This window comes from Acanthochromis polyacanthus, chromosome 17 (assembly GCF_021347895.1).
Source record: "Acanthochromis polyacanthus isolate Apoly-LR-REF ecotype Palm Island chromosome 17, KAUST_Apoly_ChrSc, whole genome shotgun sequence".
Lineage (NCBI taxonomy): Eukaryota > Metazoa > Chordata > Actinopteri > Pomacentridae > Acanthochromis > Acanthochromis polyacanthus.
The window spans coordinates 15183677-15201697 of NC_067129.1; the positions used below are offsets into that span (position 1 = coordinate 15183677).

General features: G+C 40.0%; 2 protein-coding genes across 5 annotated transcripts in view; one reads left to right on the top strand and one right to left on the bottom strand.

The window, feature by feature from the left end:
* Positions 1 to 1265: 1265 nt before the first annotated feature.
* Positions 1266 to 11364, top strand: gnb2 (guanine nucleotide binding protein (G protein), beta polypeptide 2). 2 transcript variants are annotated; one of them, XM_022188700.2, is made up of 10 exons: positions 1266 to 1809; positions 3294 to 3373; positions 3469 to 3507; positions 3947 to 4053; positions 5613 to 5676; positions 5897 to 6059; positions 7566 to 7632; positions 7727 to 7928; positions 9044 to 9260; positions 10135 to 11364. In XM_022188700.2, exons 2-10 carry the CDS (start codon positions 3317 to 3319, stop codon positions 10239 to 10241), a joined length of 1023 nt encoding a protein of 340 aa, XP_022044392.1. In that variant the 5' UTR covers positions 1266 to 1809; positions 3294 to 3316; the 3' UTR covers positions 10242 to 11364. The 2 variants fall into 2 exon arrangements, with proteins under 2 accessions (XP_022044392.1, XP_051793590.1); XM_051937630.1 differs by having other exon boundaries at positions 1267 to 1765.
* A 923-nt stretch (positions 11365 to 12287) lies between these two features.
* The window catches only part of mink1 (misshapen-like kinase 1), a 32410-nt gene continuing 26676 nt past the window's right edge, over positions 12288 to 18021 (bottom strand). For all 3 annotated transcript variants that reach the window (XM_051937626.1, XM_051937625.1, XM_022188692.2), the window contains one exon: positions 12288 to 17930. In XM_051937626.1, the coding sequence (XP_051793586.1) occupies positions 17847 to 17930 (84 nt within the window). In that variant the 3' untranslated portion in view covers positions 12288 to 17846. The remainder of the gene's footprint in view (positions 17931 to 18021) is intronic.

An 18021-nucleotide genomic window follows, 5' to 3' on the forward strand; every position in this document is an offset into this window, starting at 1 on the left:
TATAGTATAAAAACATAGAGGTCTATAATCCAACAGACGGTATTCTTTAGAGAACCTTTAGACATTGTTTGCAAATAGGAACCTTCAAGAAATGTTCCCTAAAGGCTGCCTGAAGCTTACCGTTTGGTCGAACCTTCAGGGAATGTTCTCTGAGGATTACTGTTGGTTTGCTTAGGGAACAAGCAAACAGTAACCTTTTATGGATTTTTCTAACTTTCTTCACTGACAAGGAAGGTTCCCTGAAGGTTACTATTTGTGTTCCCTGAATGTTTCCTGAAGGTTCCCTGAGGATTACTGTTTTCAGAACCTTCAGGGAATATTCTGTTAATGTTATCTAAATTACTGGGGGGAAATTGTTGGCTCAGATAACCTGCAAACAGTAACATTCTTTTCATGGATTTATTTAAGACCTTCTTCCCTGACAAGGAAAGTTCCCTAGCGGTTACTTGAATGTTCCCTGAATGTTCCTAGAATGTTCCCTGAGGATTACTGTTTGTTTGCTCAGGAAACCAGCAAACGGTAACCTTGTTTTTATGGATTTTATAACCTTCTTCACTGACAAGGAAAGTTCCCTAAAGGTTACTTGAATGTTCCCTGAATGTTCTGAGAAGGTTCCCTGAGGATTACAGTTCGTTTTCTTGAGGAACGAGCAAACAGAAACCTTTCAGAAATATTCCCTTAAGTTGAATGTTTGTGGGGGTTTTATACTTCCTAAAACGTTGCATCAAAACAGCTCGAATCTATTTCTTTAGTTTTCCTTCCACCAATATTTTTTTCGGTGCTATTTACACATGATCCAGGGCGCTCTGATCTAGCAGAAGACCTCAAAAAACAAAAAGAAAACTGGCTATATCTAATGATCAGGAGGGGGATTGTGGTTTTCTCTGGAAGTTTCTGAATTGGGCGGCCACAGTGATCTGTTGACTCCATCCAGTGTGTCCATGTGAGGCTGCAGTAGTCTGCTGAGGGTCACTATAGGAGATGGGTGTGGTTCCAACATGCTTCATTTTGAGGATCCTGTAAAACTCGCGTGTTTCTGATGTTTCTGATCGATGACACTCAGAGAAAGAAACAGGAACCGACAGGGCCGCCTCTAGTTGCACAAGATTAAAAAAAACAACAAACAGCTGATCGATGTTTTTGCAGGTCAGCTTCTTCATTTCTGATCTTCTTTTTCTCCACATGATGCAGATTTGTGTTAGTAGCTGGTCGGTGGGTCGGAGGCGGCTGTCCTGATGAAGTGTCGGCGGAGGGAGGAGGAGGAGGAGGAGGAGGAGGAGGAGACCACAGAGAGGAAGGAAACGAGGATCACGTCACGAAGACTCGGAGTAAAACGGGCTGAACAGTGTTTAATGGACGATCCTTGATGCGGGCCGGGGACCGAGCCGGGGCCAAATGTGTTTGTTGTTTTACGCAGCGTCGGACAAAGATGTTCCTGTTAACTTGTAGGGCGTGAAAAAAAGGAGGGCGAAGCTTTTTACGCAGAGGAGGAAACGGCAGCAGCAGCAAGAGATTTCATCTCCTCTTTTTTTTCCAGGAAAAGCAGAGAAATGGAAATGTGTGTAGCCCTCCTCCTCCGTTTGCCTGTTTACTGAAGGACTGAGCCTCATCGGTGGATCTTTTTTTTTTTACATGAGTGGAAAAGACATTCAGTGAGATCCTGATCGGGATTTTTTTTAGGGGGACGCTGTTTTCATTTTTATCCTTTTTTGTTTCTTTTTTCTTTTTTGGACCGACAGCAGCAGATCATCGGGAGGATTAACAGGTAGCCACCCCGTTATCCAGCCCTGACAGCAGCCGTGGCTCAGTGTAAGATGGCTGGGGGATGATGTGCGCATTCATGGCATCATTTTCACCCAATGAAGTGTAGCTACATCCGCATTTTAGCAGCTCAAAACGAGATGTGGTGGAGGCCTGCATGTGTGCTGATCAATATGCTTGTAATCGAGGGGGCCCGCTCTTGTGATTTCAGCCTGTAAATGCGGCACACAGTTGAGTTAAAAAAAAAAATGGTTGGCGCTTTTCTACCTGTCCCCTGCTGCATGCTTTCTGCTGCTACAGGCCTGCATCCACAGTGCAGTGTGTGGTTGGAGGCTCAGCTCTGTCCTCCAGCTGCAGCTGTAGCCATGCCATGTTGGTGTAGTTACACATCAGATGTGCATCCAAAGGGGTGGGGCCAGTCCCTGTGTCTCCTTGTGTTATAAAACATGCACTGAGAGGCTGTTATAGCACCGAAAAATGCTGCTCACTGTGCTCCATGACGCCTCTTGTCTGCTGCTAGGTGGCTTTCATTCCTCTTTTACTCCGTGGCATGACAAATCATCCGGTTTGATGCTCTTGAACCTGCAAAAAAAAAGAAAGAAGCATGCATCTGAGCATCTGGTTGGACCTATCCAGGCCTGATCTCTGATGCCTCAGCCTCCCTTGCTGTCCCCCCCACCCTCAGCTTTTCTTCTCCTCATTGGCTAAATGAGCAGCTGTGCCAGGAGACTGAGACCCATGATACACCCCTTTTGGCTTCCATTAGTGCTGTGTGATCCATCTGGTCGCAGGTCCCTCCAGGGAACAGTGGTCTACTGTAGCTAATTGCTCTCCCTTTTACACCGTGTACTGTACTGCATGTTTGCCGTGGAGCGTTATCGTGGATTTGAATTGCTCCACGAATGCAAATACTGGCTGCTGCCTGTTCTGGAGACTGTTTGAATGTGTAACTGTGCTGCTGTCAGGAGCAGGAAACACTGCTTCCTGCTGAATGCAATGACGTGACATGCAGTGAGCGTGACCCCAGGTACCCAGAGCCCGGACATCCACGCTCTGTGGATGTCTAATTTTGGAGAAACTCCTTCTATTCTTGGTTAATTAAAAGCCCAGTGGCTCAGATGAAGGATGACCGTGTCCAGCTTTAACTTTGACTGACCTGCTCAGCGTTTAAAGGCAGCGTTCACTCACTGCAGCTCAGCTCAGTCATTATAGACGATTCTCCTCAGTTAAACCGGGTTTATTTGCACAGCCATAAACAGATTACATGTTTTTTTTTCTCACTATGGCGTCAGTAAACCTCAGAGATTAAAATGTGTCCTCTAGTTTTATTATTTATTTCCCCAAATCGGAGGCAAACAGTACTTTCACCTAATTGATTCGTTTTTGATGAAAGTGGACCCCTGGATTATGGGTTTATGAGAGCATGAACCTATGCTAATCCACACTGGCAGTCATTTTACTACATTTGAGATGATGTTTTTATGTAAATCAGTGGCTGATATTTAAATTTATGCCCCGACCAACTTTTGCAGGTGACAGCTTGGACAAATTCAAAATGAGTGAGCTGGAGCAGCTTCGTCAGGAGGCCGAGCAGCTTAGGAACCAGATCAGAGTGAGTTAGAAAGATCATCTTTAGGTTTATAATGCCGACATTTTAACTTACTGTGTCATGTCTGATTTCTGTCCATGTGATTTTGTGTCCATTAGGATGCCAGGAAAGCATGTGGAGACTCAACCCTGACACAGGTAAGTGGCACTGAATGTAAGAAGTGGTGAGAAAAATGTCATTTTGGGGCTTTAAGTTTAAATACTGCATCAGTATGGCAACTGATAGTAAGATCTTTAACTGAATTTGATGGTTTTAAATTACTTATTCAAGACTTTTGTTGGCTTGCTCTGATAAAGCAGGATAACTGCTTTAAATCATTTCTAAAATCTTACACAATGTTCATCTCAACTCATCTTGGCCTTAAAGCTACAAAGAGATCAACTATTTCTAAATTAATTTTTACATTTGCATTTATTCATATTGTCACATTTGGCATGACATTAGCTGCTCTTGGGTTATTCACTGCCATATTGTTCCCTTTTCCTTGTAAACTTCCATCATACACCTAATTGTTAGCAAAACCAATTGAATTTATTTAAACCTGAATCTTCGGTTGACCTCTCCTCTCTGACTCAGATAACTGCTGGTCTGGATCCTGTGGGGCGGATCCAGATGCGAACAAGACGCACCCTCCGCGGCCACCTCGCCAAGATCTACGCCATGCACTGGGGCTCCGACTCAAGGTGAGTCTGTACTATCTCATCTTAATGAAGAAGCCTTTTACTTTGCTTTTGCTGTATGCCACTAAAATTCAACATGGCAGGTTTGACTGAAGTGGATCCAGGGAAAACAAACAGCTGAGCGGTTTGTCTCCATACATAAAACTACACGGGATGATGTATTTCACTTCATCTATTGTATGATGGAGTTACAAGTAGATGTAGATATGTTAACAAATGTCCCTAAAACCAATGTTGCATCAACCAGGAGAAAAGGGACATTTTAAGTTAAATTATTCCTGAGTGCAATCTTATAAAAATATGCTGTACTGGAATCTTGTTTTTGTGCCATCACGATATTTTAAATGTCTCGGATTGCAGTAAAATTTGGACGCACCCCTTTTGGATGAACTGTAACAACTCTGGCAATCACTTAACTCTTCATCTGGCACTGCCAACTATGCTAATTGTCAAAGCTAATTAGCAAATGCTAGCATGCTAACATGCTAAACTAAGATGGTGAACATTATACCTGCCTACCACAACATTTCAACTCCGGTGTGTTAGAATTTAGTTCAAAGCATCAATGCATCTACGCATCGCCTCGTACTGCAGCTAGCATGTCTGTAAAGAGTCTGGTCAGTTAGAGTGTCTTCTGTCCTGCTAGCTGAACCAAAGGAAAAATCTACTACATATATCTGGATGAACCTCACAGAATTGGAGTTACATTCCTACCTTTATGGCATTTTAATATCAACAATCAAAAAAAGTCCAACTTTCAATAGCTGTTCAAGATTTTTCCTCAGTCGCTCAAGGTTTACATGTAAAGCTTATAATACACTACCGTTAAAAGTTTGGGCTCACTTAGAAATGTCCGTATTTTTGAAAGAAAATCAGTATTATTCAATGAAGATAACATGAATCAGAAATGTAGTCTAGACATCGTTAATGAGGTAAATGACTATTCTAGCTGGAAATGGCTGATTTTTAATGGAATATCTCCATAGGGGTACAGAGGAACATTTCCAGCAACCATCACTCCTGTGTTCTAATGCTACATTGTGCTAGCTAATGGTGTTGAAAGGCTAATTGATGATTAGAAAACCCTTGTGCAATTATGTTAGCACAAGAATAAAAGTGTGACTTTTCATGGAAAACATGCAATTGCCTGGGTGACCCCAAACTTTTGAACGGTATATATCTGTGAGTCCCTGTGGTGTACTAATACATGGCAGTCAAGCAAATGATCAATCAAGTAACCAAAAAACGGACTATTGGGCCTACAACAATTTGCCCTGCAGGAGAAAAAGGAGATTCTGCAACACCTCAGTTTGAGTTATGGTCCTGTAAGATCTGTCTGGCTCAGTCACTACCGATTTATGCCACTAAAACAACTGATTTTCACCCAGAACTTGTGATATCGTGCCATCTCTGAGTTTTCACCGAACTAAATCCAACAGGTTTGGGGCACACTGTGATGAAAGGAGTTTTAGGTGACTCAAATAGCAAAGACATCTCTCGTGCTCAGATATACACTGCACATAAACACATGTTTGAAATGTTTTTATTTTTTGTCCCTGCAGGCTTCTGGTTAGTGCCTCTCAAGATGGAAAACTGATCATCTGGGACAGCTACACCACTAACAAGGTAAAGTTAGAGAAAAGAACCCTCTCATGTAGCGTTTTTCAGCTCGACACCTTGTCTGAACTGGAAGTAGAAGTAAAGTGTGACTGACTCAACACAGCTTTGCATCACTCACTATACTTATTGTAACACGTACGGTGGTATTAGCTTTGGATTTTCACTGTGACCCATTTAATGCTCTGGGATTCATCCTGCTGTTTCTGAATGCCCTTTCCCTTTTCAGATCCACGCCATCCCCCTGCGCTCCTCCTGGGTAATGACCTGTGCATACGCTCCCTCTGGGAACTACGTGGCCTGCGGAGGACTTGACAACATCTGCTCCATCTACTGCTTGAAGACGCGCGAAGGCAACGTCAGGGTCAGCAGGGAACTACCTGGCCACACAGGTGAGAGAACGTCACCACCTCCACTGCCTTCTGTTTTTGCGTTTCCGCTCTCCCTGCTAATCGAACTGACAAGACGTTTTAGACGAGCGTGCAGCAGTCGCCCGCCTCGTGGGAAAGGCCCGCTCCCAAACCTCAGAACAATGAAGATTTCATTTACGTGGTTAATTAATTGCAGGGTAACACAGCCTTAATGAGCTGAGACGTCAGCTCCTGTGTGTGAGACTCCCGATTTGTGATGCTGTAGCTGCCGGATGTTATTAGTTTTAACACAATTTCTCCTTTGGTTTAGCATCATGACAAGAATTAGCAGATGTTATATTTGACACCACTGGTTTGTGGCTTTTTGTTTAACATAGACAAGGCACTTTAACTGGGGAAAAGGTAGATTTAGAATCTACCCAAGAATGCCCAACAGAGAACACACTTAATATGAAGAGTTCTCCAATGCATGAATGTAATTTCCTGTGGAGATGACACATGTCTACTACACTCTTTAGCTGTTGATAATTGAAACTCTGCACTGTTGTGGTTTTGATTGGTCTCCTTTACAGATTTTGACCTGCACAGTTGGCTTTAACCCTCGTGTCGTCCTGCGGGTCAAAATTGACCCGTTTTAAAGTTTGAAAATGTGGAGAAAAAAAATATTTTCACAGTGAAACTTCTGGTGTCCACATTTTCAGCATTTCTGGAAAATCCTTGAACATTTCTTGGTTGAAAAAAGAAATGTTAAAAATGTTTCCTAAGAATATTCACCAAAAAAAAAAAATCAACCAAAATTCAGCAAATTTTGCTAGTTTTGGTTGATTTTTTTTATAAATGTTCTTAAGGAAAATATTAGAAGTTTTACTGATATATATGGAATCACTTTAGATATTTTTTAGGATTTTTTGGGAAGATTTTTACTAATTTTTTGGAAATATTTACAAGAATTTTCTTGCCAAATTCGGGGGATCTTTTTTTTTTTTAAATAAAACTTTTAGGGGAAACTTGTAAGGAATTATTGGAATTTTCTTCCTGAGGGTTTTGCAAATTTTGCAGAAATTTGGAGATTTTTTTTGCTGAATTTTTGGATTTTCTTCAGACAAGCAAACAATATTTTTTGGTGCCCATAAATGAGGACAACAGGAGGTTTAAGCTACTAATGCAGCCTCAGACGTATTACAATGATTTAACTGACGTATATTCTTCTGTAAAGACACTAGAATTGTATCAAATGAAGGCTTTAAGGGACAGCAGCATTTTGTAATAAAGATGCAAAAGCAATAAATTTAGGGTTTAGTGAATTAACAATACAGCTATTTTATCATTTGTGAGACTTATTTGTGAGAAGTATTGCCATTACCCTTATGTTTTTATATTTCATATACACTTTTAATAGTAGTTCTGTTTACATGTCTACTTGGTTCCACTCTATCACCTAATTTAAACGTGCAAATCACCTTTAGTATGTAAGTGTTGCTCAGTTTGCTTCAGTCTCCTCCAACTCTCTGAGCTCTCTGTTCTCAGGTTACTTGTCGTGTTGCCGTTTCATTGACGACAATCAAATCATCACGAGTTCAGGAGACACCACATGGTGAGTCCCACGGATCAAAACATGGCCGAGCAGCGCAAACACTGTCCCCCTGAGCCGATCGATGCCGACGAACTCTGTGCTCTCTGCCCCTCAGTGCACTGTGGGACATCGAGACGAGTCAGCAGACCACGGTTTTCTCGGGTCACAGCGGCGATGTCATGAGCCTGTCCCTGTCCCCTGACCTCCGCACCTTCGTGTCGGGAGCCTGCGACGCTTCGGTCAAACTGTGGGACATCAGGGACAGCATGTGCCGGCAGACCTTCACCGGCCATGAGTCGGACATCAACGCTATCTGTGTGAGTGTGATCAGGGCACGAGTTAGCTATTCAGGAGACTACAAGAATCTGCATTAAAAATCTAATGGAAAGTGCCTTGTAGCTCGACCCACACAGGATACTCCAGACATGCTTGCTACAGCATTATTTTATGACACATCACTCAAATACATTTCCCAGGTTTTGACTAGCTGTAGTGTGAAGTGGCAACCCCCCCCCCCTTCCTGTGTTTAGTCTAATACATTACCAACAGAGTAGCTCCAGGATTTGTCTCAGTGATGTCATGCTGTCTTGTCCACAGCTTTGGGAGGATTTAAACTGGTAGCACGCTACAGGATTAACAAGATTATCAATTAACACCATATCTGGACATCCTGACTGATCTGTGCATCACACAGGCTATTTACTGTTAAAACACAGAGAAAATCTCTCAGACTGCTCAGATTCAATGCAAGAGCAGAGACACAGAACAGTTTTCTGTCATTTTACGATGTGTAAGAAAGGAGTGAGCTCCTCTTCTCAACGGAATCACTTGTTTAGCTCCTCGTATTTAGAGTGCCTTTGGTGTAGCTATCTTGTTTAGCCCTCGTGCTGTCCTGTGGGTCAAATTGACCCGTTTTAAAGTTTGAAAATGTGAAAAAAAAATATTTTCACAGTGAAACTTCTGATGTCCACATTTTCAACATTTTGGGAAATTTTGGAACATTTTTTTGGTGGAAAAAAATAAATGTTAAAAATGTTTCTTAAGAACATTCACAAAAATGATTTTTTGTGAACGTTCTTAAAGAAAATGTTAGAAGTTTTACTGATATATATGGAATCACTTTAGATATTTTTCGGATTTTTTGAAAGATTTTTACAAATTTTTTGAAAATATTTACAAGAATTTTCTTGCCAAATTTGGGGAATTTTTTAAAATAAAACTTTTAAGGGAAACCTTTAAGGAAATATTTGAATTTTCTTCTTGAAGGTTTTGCAAATTTTCAGAAATCTGGGGAATTTTTGTTGCACTTTTGGATTTTTTTTCAGACAAAGAAGCAATATTTTTTGGTGCCTGTAAATGAAGACAGCAGGAGGGTTAAACTGTGATCCAGCTTCCTGCTTCTCATCTGTCTTCCTTTGCTCGTCCCTCCCAGTTCTTTCCCAATGGCAGCGCCTTCGCCACAGGCTCTGACGACGCCACCTGCAGGCTGTTTGACCTGCGTGCAGATCAGGAGCTCAGCCTCTACTGCCATGACAACATCATCTGTGGCATCACCTCCGTGGCTTTCTCCCGCTCCGGCCGTTTGCTGCTGGCCGGTTACGACGACTTTAACTGCAACATCTGGGACGCCATGAAGGGAGACAGAGCAGGTGGGTGGAGAGAAAGCAGTAGTTTACCAATTGTTGGTCTGATCCTGTGAACTGTGGGATAATTTTTCATCGTATTATAAAATCCTGCACCTCTATGGAAACGGCACAACCAAAGCTGGAAGTACAGAAAACTCGAAAATGTCTTCTGTGTAGAGTGACACAGTGAATATGCCATGAATCACAAACAAATAAATAAATCAAGCAGAATTTCTTTGATTATTTATTTTACAAAATAAAAAACATTTAAAACGTTGCCCCATATGTGGGACCAATAATTCCTTAAAAGTTTCCCTTAAAAATATATTTTAAAAAATCCCCCAAATTTGGCAAGAAAATTCTGTAAATATTTTCAAAAAATGAATAAAAATCTTCCAAAAAATCCTAATAATACTTAAAGTGATTACATATATATCAGTAAAAGTTGTAATATTTTCTTTAAGAACATTGACATAAAAATCAACCAAAATCCACTGAATTTATTTTTTTTAATGTTCTTAAACATTTTTTTTCCACCAAAAAATGTTCAAAGATTTCCCAAAAATGTTGAAAATGTGGACATCACAAGTTTCACAGTAAAAATATATTTCTTTTCCACATTTTCAAACTTTAAAATGGGTCAATTTTGACCTGCAGGACAACATGAGGGTTAAATGTTAACTTTGCATGTGATGCATTTTTGAGGAAGCAAAGCCAGCGCCACAAGTCCTACTGGATAAAAAACTAACAACACACACAGTCCACCACGTTTTACAAGCCAAAAGTGAAAAAGTGGGTCTGTGTATTTCAAAGAGGTTTCAGAGGCGTGTACAGAGAAAATACGCAAAACATCTCACAGTAACAAGTCGCCTTTTGTTTGTCCTCATCCCTCCTGTAGGAGTCCTGGCCGGCCATGACAATCGTGTGAGCTGTCTGGGTGTGACGGATGACGGCATGGCGGTGTGCACCGGGTCCTGGGACAGCTTCCTTAAGATCTGGAACTGAGCCATGCCACATAAACAGCAAACACACAAACATACACACACACAACAGACACACACACCACTCCCATGTCGGGACACAGTTTGCACCCTGTATTCACACTGTATGTAAGATTCAACAGACAAACTACAACATCGTACTGTACATAATATACTATATGACTTAGGTATGAGTTTACACACACAAATTCACACACATAAATACACACATATACAGGACAAGGAACACACGTCCACACTACCTACAGCTGATCTAAATGCACAGCAGCAAGGCTACAGTACACACACACACACACACACACACACACAATCTGTAAAATGTCTAAATGTGACCAAATACAGCTGGATCTTCAGCTGCTCAAATAAAAACACAAACACCACTGTTACCTGAAGCCTTTTAACACATCTAACACACTCATAAACACACACACACACACACACACACACACACACACACACACACACACACACACACACACACACACATACACACACTTTTCCTGAGAGACACTGCTCCTCAAGTTAAGCAGGGGAGAAGACATTATTGGACAATTCTGTCTTTGTTTACAATGAAGTCCAAAATGCGCTTCAGACAAAATTTTTTCTGTACTATTTTTGTCTCCGTATCATATCTCAGCAATTTTATTGTGAAGGAAGAATCGTGTGAGTCCCTTAACACTGAAAACAAAAAAAATAATAATAAAAAAATAGAGAAAGAAATCACTGACAGACAGGACGGACCGATGATCGACTGATCCCAAGGAAAATATCAACTCTTGTTTTTCTTCTGGTTCAAAACATCATGTAGTCACCGTTTTCTAGACATGTACCCCCGAACTCAGTACATCTCTTCTTCGCAGTCTTTCGTTTTATTTTGCTTATTGTTTTTTACACTTATTCATATTCTCCCTGTGTGCCTCAGATACACTTATTAATAGAGAATATTGATGCAGTTAAATTAACTGAAAACAATCTGAGATTAAGAAGGTGAAAAATAAAAAAGCATTATAAGACACATTTTAATAGGCAGGAGCCAGTATTCATACTTTGACTTTGTCACTGTATTATCTGGACATTACCATGGTATAATTGTACATAATATTAATAAATAATAGCCTCTCCTGCCAGCTGTTGTGGTCTCTTTGCTTCACACTCTTTCAACAGGAGCATATCATCTTATTCACACACGGGGATAAAATCAATGGTACATATAAGGTCATATTGTCTGCTCGTGTCGCTAGAAAAAACACTTTTTATAAGTAAAAAAAAATTAACAGGAAAATGGTGATTTTGACGAAGAGTCTCTTTTATAGGACACAAAAAAGACATGAAACTATTTAAATGAGGTTTACATAAAATTTAGAGTGTATTATAGCAGGTGTGTCAAACTCATTTTGGCCCAGGGGCCGCATACGGCCGAGTTTGATCTCAAAGGGGCCAGACCAGTAAACTTATAGCATAATTACCGAGAAGTAACATTAAGTCTAAGTTTTTCCGATGTTTTAGTGCAAAGGAGAAAAAGTATATTAGAAAAATCTTTATCTGTAATGAACTTTCATTTAAAAATTATATTAGACACAACCAGAGATTAAAGTAAGTGCGATTTCAACAACACTATGGCTCAGTTTAACATTTATTTTTGTGCGTTGTGCATTTTTTGTCTTTGTCTCCGGCCACCAGGGGGAGATGGAGCTCATTCTGCATTTTTGACTCAAAATGAGAATGAGGTTTACTGTATCCTAAAGAAGCATCAACAACACACCTCATTCCTTCAGTCTATTTATTTATATAGCCTGTGAAAGCCTGTGAAAAATAAGAAGTGCTTTATGTCAAGTGTAAACGATAACTGAGCCGTGGCTTCATATTGTAACATGGATGAAGTGACCTGAACAAGAGGTTCAGGAAGATTTTAGCACCACGTTGTGGTTAAACACTGAAGTACACTTTCACTCTGTTCACTGCCTGGATTATGAAGCATAAAAATGAGCATTTTAGAACTAATCACTGCATCCATATGTACTGTAATGCAAAGAAAGACAGTTAATACATGTGAGATCAAGGTATTTTATTTTTCAAACAATCTGTATTAAGACATGAATTCATTCAACACAATCTTTTGAAAGTTTAAAGTTTATCAGTCTATGAAATACAATCTGGAGTTAACCTCTCACAAGTAACACAGACGCGCGCGCACACTAAAACATTGCAAAGATGTTAACTGTCTTTAAAAATAAAACATTATTGAAAAAGAATAATAGATATTGTAGGTCTGTCCAAAGATCCACGTCGTCTTCAAGCTCCCCAAGTTTGATCTGCCTCGCTCCCAGCTACAGCTGCTAATCCATTCGCACGCTATTGATTAGAGATACAACCTATGAGAAGACCGCCTCGTGACAATACTATCTATCATTCATTTATCGATACTTAGGAGTTCAGAAAGGCAGTTTCTGGGATCAAATTATTATAACAAGCATCCCAACCGGTGATTGTGTTAAACTGACAAGAGAGAAGCGGTTATTTTTTTGTGATTACAAACAAAAAGGAAAAGCAGAGAATGATTTCTGTGACACACAAACCAGCTGACATTTAATCTGCCAAAGGCCACTGAAGCATCACTACCTGCAAGTCACTCTGAGACGGACAATCAGGGTTTGGATTTGTTCAAATGCTTATATTGCTTAGAAAAAAGAAATGTCAGCATCTCTCACGACTTAGTGTTGCCTCTTTCTGATGAATCAAATCAAATCTGTTCGACCTTACAGCCAGAAGTCTTCCCTAAAACTAATGAGTTGTGAGGCTCAGGTCTTTAAAATGAAATACCACTTTCACATCTTAAGGTGCTTTTGAAATCAGAAACCACTGCTACTCTTCTCCTGATATTCAATTAGATTGGCTTGATATGTCAGTTTGATAACATACAATATTACTGCACCCAACAGTTAGATGTAGATATTGGACATAGTATAGTTAGCTAGGATGTTGAGCCTCAAGAATTAAAATTGTTGTTTTTAGTAAATAGTCAAATAGTTTATCTGCCCATAAAAACCACCAAAACATCTGTCAACACAAGTCATGCAGTCAGTATGATTAAATAAAGCTGATGCTTGATGTTTTTGCAAAAAGACTTGATGTTTACGAGGTTTAAAATTATGTACAGATAGATGACAAATTAAAGGAAAAGCCTGAACCCTTGATCCTTACAGAGACTGATCACCTGTGATGAAACATTTCTATCGTGATCGGAGCGTTTACTGCCGTGATGACCGTGTCCCCATCCATAGAGCATGAGGGCTCACTGAATTATTAGACAGCACTCGAGACTGCCATCATCAACACTGTCGACACACATTCAAGCTGTTCTGGAGGCACGACACCTTACTAAGATACTTTATGATGTTTTTTCCTTTAATTTGTCACCTTCCTGTTTACTTCAGTTCTACGTTTTATTTTATTCACCTCTAAACAAAGTAGTTCAACGAAACTTGTGCACCGCAGCCAATTCTTACATAACATTTTGCAACTTCTTTTCTGAAATTTGTGACTTTACACATCAAAGTGTTATGTAGAATACATATGTGGGCTTCTGCTAGTAATTTGGTGTATATCTTTAAGGCTATTCAGAGTGCTATGCTTTCAACTCACAACATGTGTTTCAAAATGAATGCTTTTGTTAAGCCATAGATTCTTTGGCCTTATTGTAGACCTAAAATTACACCTACAATGCAAGTTTGGTGAAGGATTCAGGTGTGTTATGTTAGTAGCTGCTAACCTTTTGCTAGATTTTGTCCTGTTTCTCTAGCCACAACCAAAGCTCAAGACTCAAGTGACTACTGCTTAACACCTGTAAATCCGCTTTGATGTGTAAAATCTGTGGGATTACCTTTATACATTATCCACATAAAGTTTAAGTTGTCACCAAATGATTTCTGGCTCGTCTATCTTGTCTATATTCTCCTCATACCTGATCAATGCTCTTTTCACTTGCTAACGGATGCCTTTTTAAATACACTTCAAAAGCCAAGGGCCTATAACCTTACAAGGACCATCAGGTAATATCACCGCCGCACTGCCTTTATGATGATCCCTGTCATCACCTGAGAATATTAACAGCCTGCCAACCCCCGAGTTGGCAATTTACACCAGAGGCCAGATCCAACACAACCTGTGAGATACCACAAGGGTCTGAACCACAGCCACAGTTGACTCTTGTGGTAATGAGACAGACTTATGCGTTCTTCACGACGACACAGAAACGCCGCAGCATTTGACGCCGTCCACGTACACACAGATGTCTCAGCTGACTGCCTGCATAACCACAAGTTCGACAACTGATAGAATGAGGGGAAAAAAAAAAAGTTTCCATCTCCCCGTTGCACTCGATTATAGCTTTGATCTCTCCGCCTTAAAATACGTTGTGCTTAGATTAATAGAGTGGTACACATTTTATATAAATACAAATCTGTCTCATAGATGTACATTCACTTTTATTTCTCAATATAGACTAATTTACATATTTTATAAAACAGGCTTCTCAGAATATATCAAGCTACTCTCCTCACTACAAGATTACACAATCATTAAAGAATAAGCGCTTACCTCATCTTTGCAGCATGAACCTACATTATCTGAGCAGACGTCACACACAGTTTAATTTGACGCGTTGTGCACAATAACTATGTTTTCTCTACAAATATGTTTCATACACATGGCTTTTCTCTATGCTGGCTCCCACCGTGAGTAGATCTTTTACACGTTACACTGGATTAATTGACAATGTACTCGTTATTGCAATTTTCTTCACGGATTATCGCCTGTTGATTACTTTAGGCTGTTACACTCGGTGCCAAAAAAGCATTTCAAGTCCATCTAAGGGATATTCTGGATTTGACTTAAGTGCACTTAACTGGCACAAGACGTTAATTGGAACGAGGGAGCAGATATAGTAGTGCCTCTTCTTCGTTTGATTTCAAGTACAGAGACACATAGAGGTGGGGGGTGGGGTGGGGCATGGGGGCTCACAACCCTTCCTAAAAACCTCTCGTCTTCCCAACTCCAAGGCACTGCTTAAACTGTAAACATGGCAGATTGATAAAAAATTATGATTTGACCATAAAAAGCAAGAGTGCCAGAGCTCCTGGTGGATTGTAATTGAGGAATCTGAAATGTAGGTCATGGCACATAAAAGATATTTAAGAATAAAAACACATTCTCTGAAGGGGAAAACAACTTTGATACAGTGCTATATAGTCTATTTCAATGGCTTACATGCACACCAAAGTATCTGCTTGAGATATATTTGTAAATGTATGTTTACTGAAGTGAAAGTGCTTTCCATGCCCATTTACAGTTTGTTTTATAATCTCACCATAAAATTAACCATCTATCCATCTATCTCCATATATATTTGATTAATTACTCTCTGCCCTGAACATATACTGCAGTCTTAATAGCTCTCCGTTTGCCTGTATAAAATATATCTCCTCAGCTTAAAGGGCAAGCTTCAGCAGACCATCCCACTGATCACTAGCCAACTTTCCCTTCAGAATTTCCTTTCACACTGGCAGATGCACAAACAAAAAATTAGATGCATTTTGTTCTGTTTGAAAAAATAAGACATTTCTCCATGCTGAGAGACGAGTTAGTACAACCATCTTGGCTTTAAAATGTCCACCTGTTTGTACCAAAGTGCTGCAGCAGCACAGTGAACCGAGTGAGTCACTGAACAAAAAGCTTGATTCATCAAGCGTCTTCCTGATTAAGCTGCCTCATACTTCTACCGTACTGTCTGGTGTATGAGAGCACACAGTATCTCTCTTGTGCAGCTGCTGAAACAAAGCAGACACTTAATTCCCCTGAGAGAAGGGGAAATGTCTGTTCACTGCTAAGAAAAAGTCTAGATCTAGAGAACATCTCAAAGAGCTAACACAGCATGATATCATATTAGTTAAAAAATCTGCTGACATTTTGGATTTATATATAGAGGGAAAACGCTGGTTAGTAATCAGTGAGAATAGTTTCTACTTTAGTTCTAAAGTTGTCATTTAAACTGTACTTCCTTTGGCCTTAATCCGTTCCCCTGTTGCAACATACACTGTGAACTTTGGCAGAATGTATAGATATAAAATATATTAAGTCTCGTGAGTTCCAGCCACGTTCTCCAAAGTGCCTGATGAGATGGAGTCCTCTGTGGGTCCCCAAACGTTAGATCTTTCTACTGGCCCAAGACAAATGTGAACTATACCACACAGAGAGCTGTTCTACTGCAATTCCCTGGACAAACACGTCTCACAAAAAGATCCACGCTAACGAAATAGCCTAAGAACTAAAATATAATACAGTAGAGTAGATCGCTGTGGTCAGAGGGTAACGCGCCTCCTTCCACGTTTCTCCAACATCCTCCTTTACCGACATCCCCATCCCCTCTCTCTCCTCCAAAGCTGTCACCAACACTAACAGCCAAATACATTAATTCCCCTCTTCAAAGACTCCACAAGAATAATATATATTGCAATATAATGGCAATATAATTACAGTAAAATTAAGAATACCAGTAGGCTAATATCAATACAGAATCACTACATATAAATATCAAATTTGTGTATTTTGTAAATCTATGAAAACAAAAAGTTTAGATACAAGCCTGATGAGACAAATAATTAATGGTTTCACCTAAACCATAAAAAAGGCAAAGCAGGAGATTTCACTGTGCTGATTCGGCACATGTATGAGACTTCTGATTGATTTTAGTGTTTATTCCGTTTTAAATTGAATTTCTTTTTTGCTTTTGAAGCATTCAAGGCTTAGCTGTCATGGTTAAGAGTTACAACACTGTTGCCCATTTAGGTCAGAAAAACAGTAAAAGCAGGGCTTCTGGTTACTGTCTACTGTAGGTAACTAAAAATATTTAAACAAGCTACTTTGCCCTGACTTTATTGTCCCTTTGTACTAAATCTTTCCTTTAAGCCTCCCTGAAACCGTGAGAGCCCCAATACAATTGGGGTCCACGAGCCACTGTGGATGGGCGTTCCAGCATTGTATTATCAGATGTCCCTGTGAACGATGGCTTTATGAGGCCAGCAAATGATTCGGATCGAAGTGTCAGATGCTATCTATTTACAGCTTCATTTTGACATACAGTATTGGTAAATAATGCCTTCCTCAAAATGTACTGTAGAACCATCAAGGAATGTTAACATACTTCACAATTAGGAACTAAATAGTTACGACTGAACACAGGTCCACCAAGTAAAGTAAATCAAGACAAGAATATATACAGTACAAATTAATAGATGGTATTTAACATTTGAAGCTCATCAGCAATTTTTCATGATGTTTCCAGGGAGAATTTTAATTGGGGGGCCTCGGTCAAAACCGCATCTTAAGGAGTGTAGGCTGGAATGGATTTAGAGATTGTTTGCGTGTGTGTGTGTTTGTCCAAGAGAGTGTATGTGTGTTTGTCTTTGGAGCTTGAGTGCTTGAGTGTGAGTGAGCTGGAGAGAAAGAGAGAGCGATGTTCACATTTGTGTGCATGCTTTAGCGAGAATTTCGGATGCACTTCCTTCTCTAAACCCCTGCTGGGTTCCACACACTGACCAGAGCAGCTGTTCCTTCACCAGTTCATGATGCAGTTTCTGTTCAAGGTCATGAAGTACACCTGGCTGCTGCCTCCTGACCGCACTGAGGCGAAAAACACCTGAGAAACAACACAGAGGACACGCACATAACATCATCTCAAAAGGAATAAAAAAATATGACAATTTTAGCAACTGATAATATATTTGTGT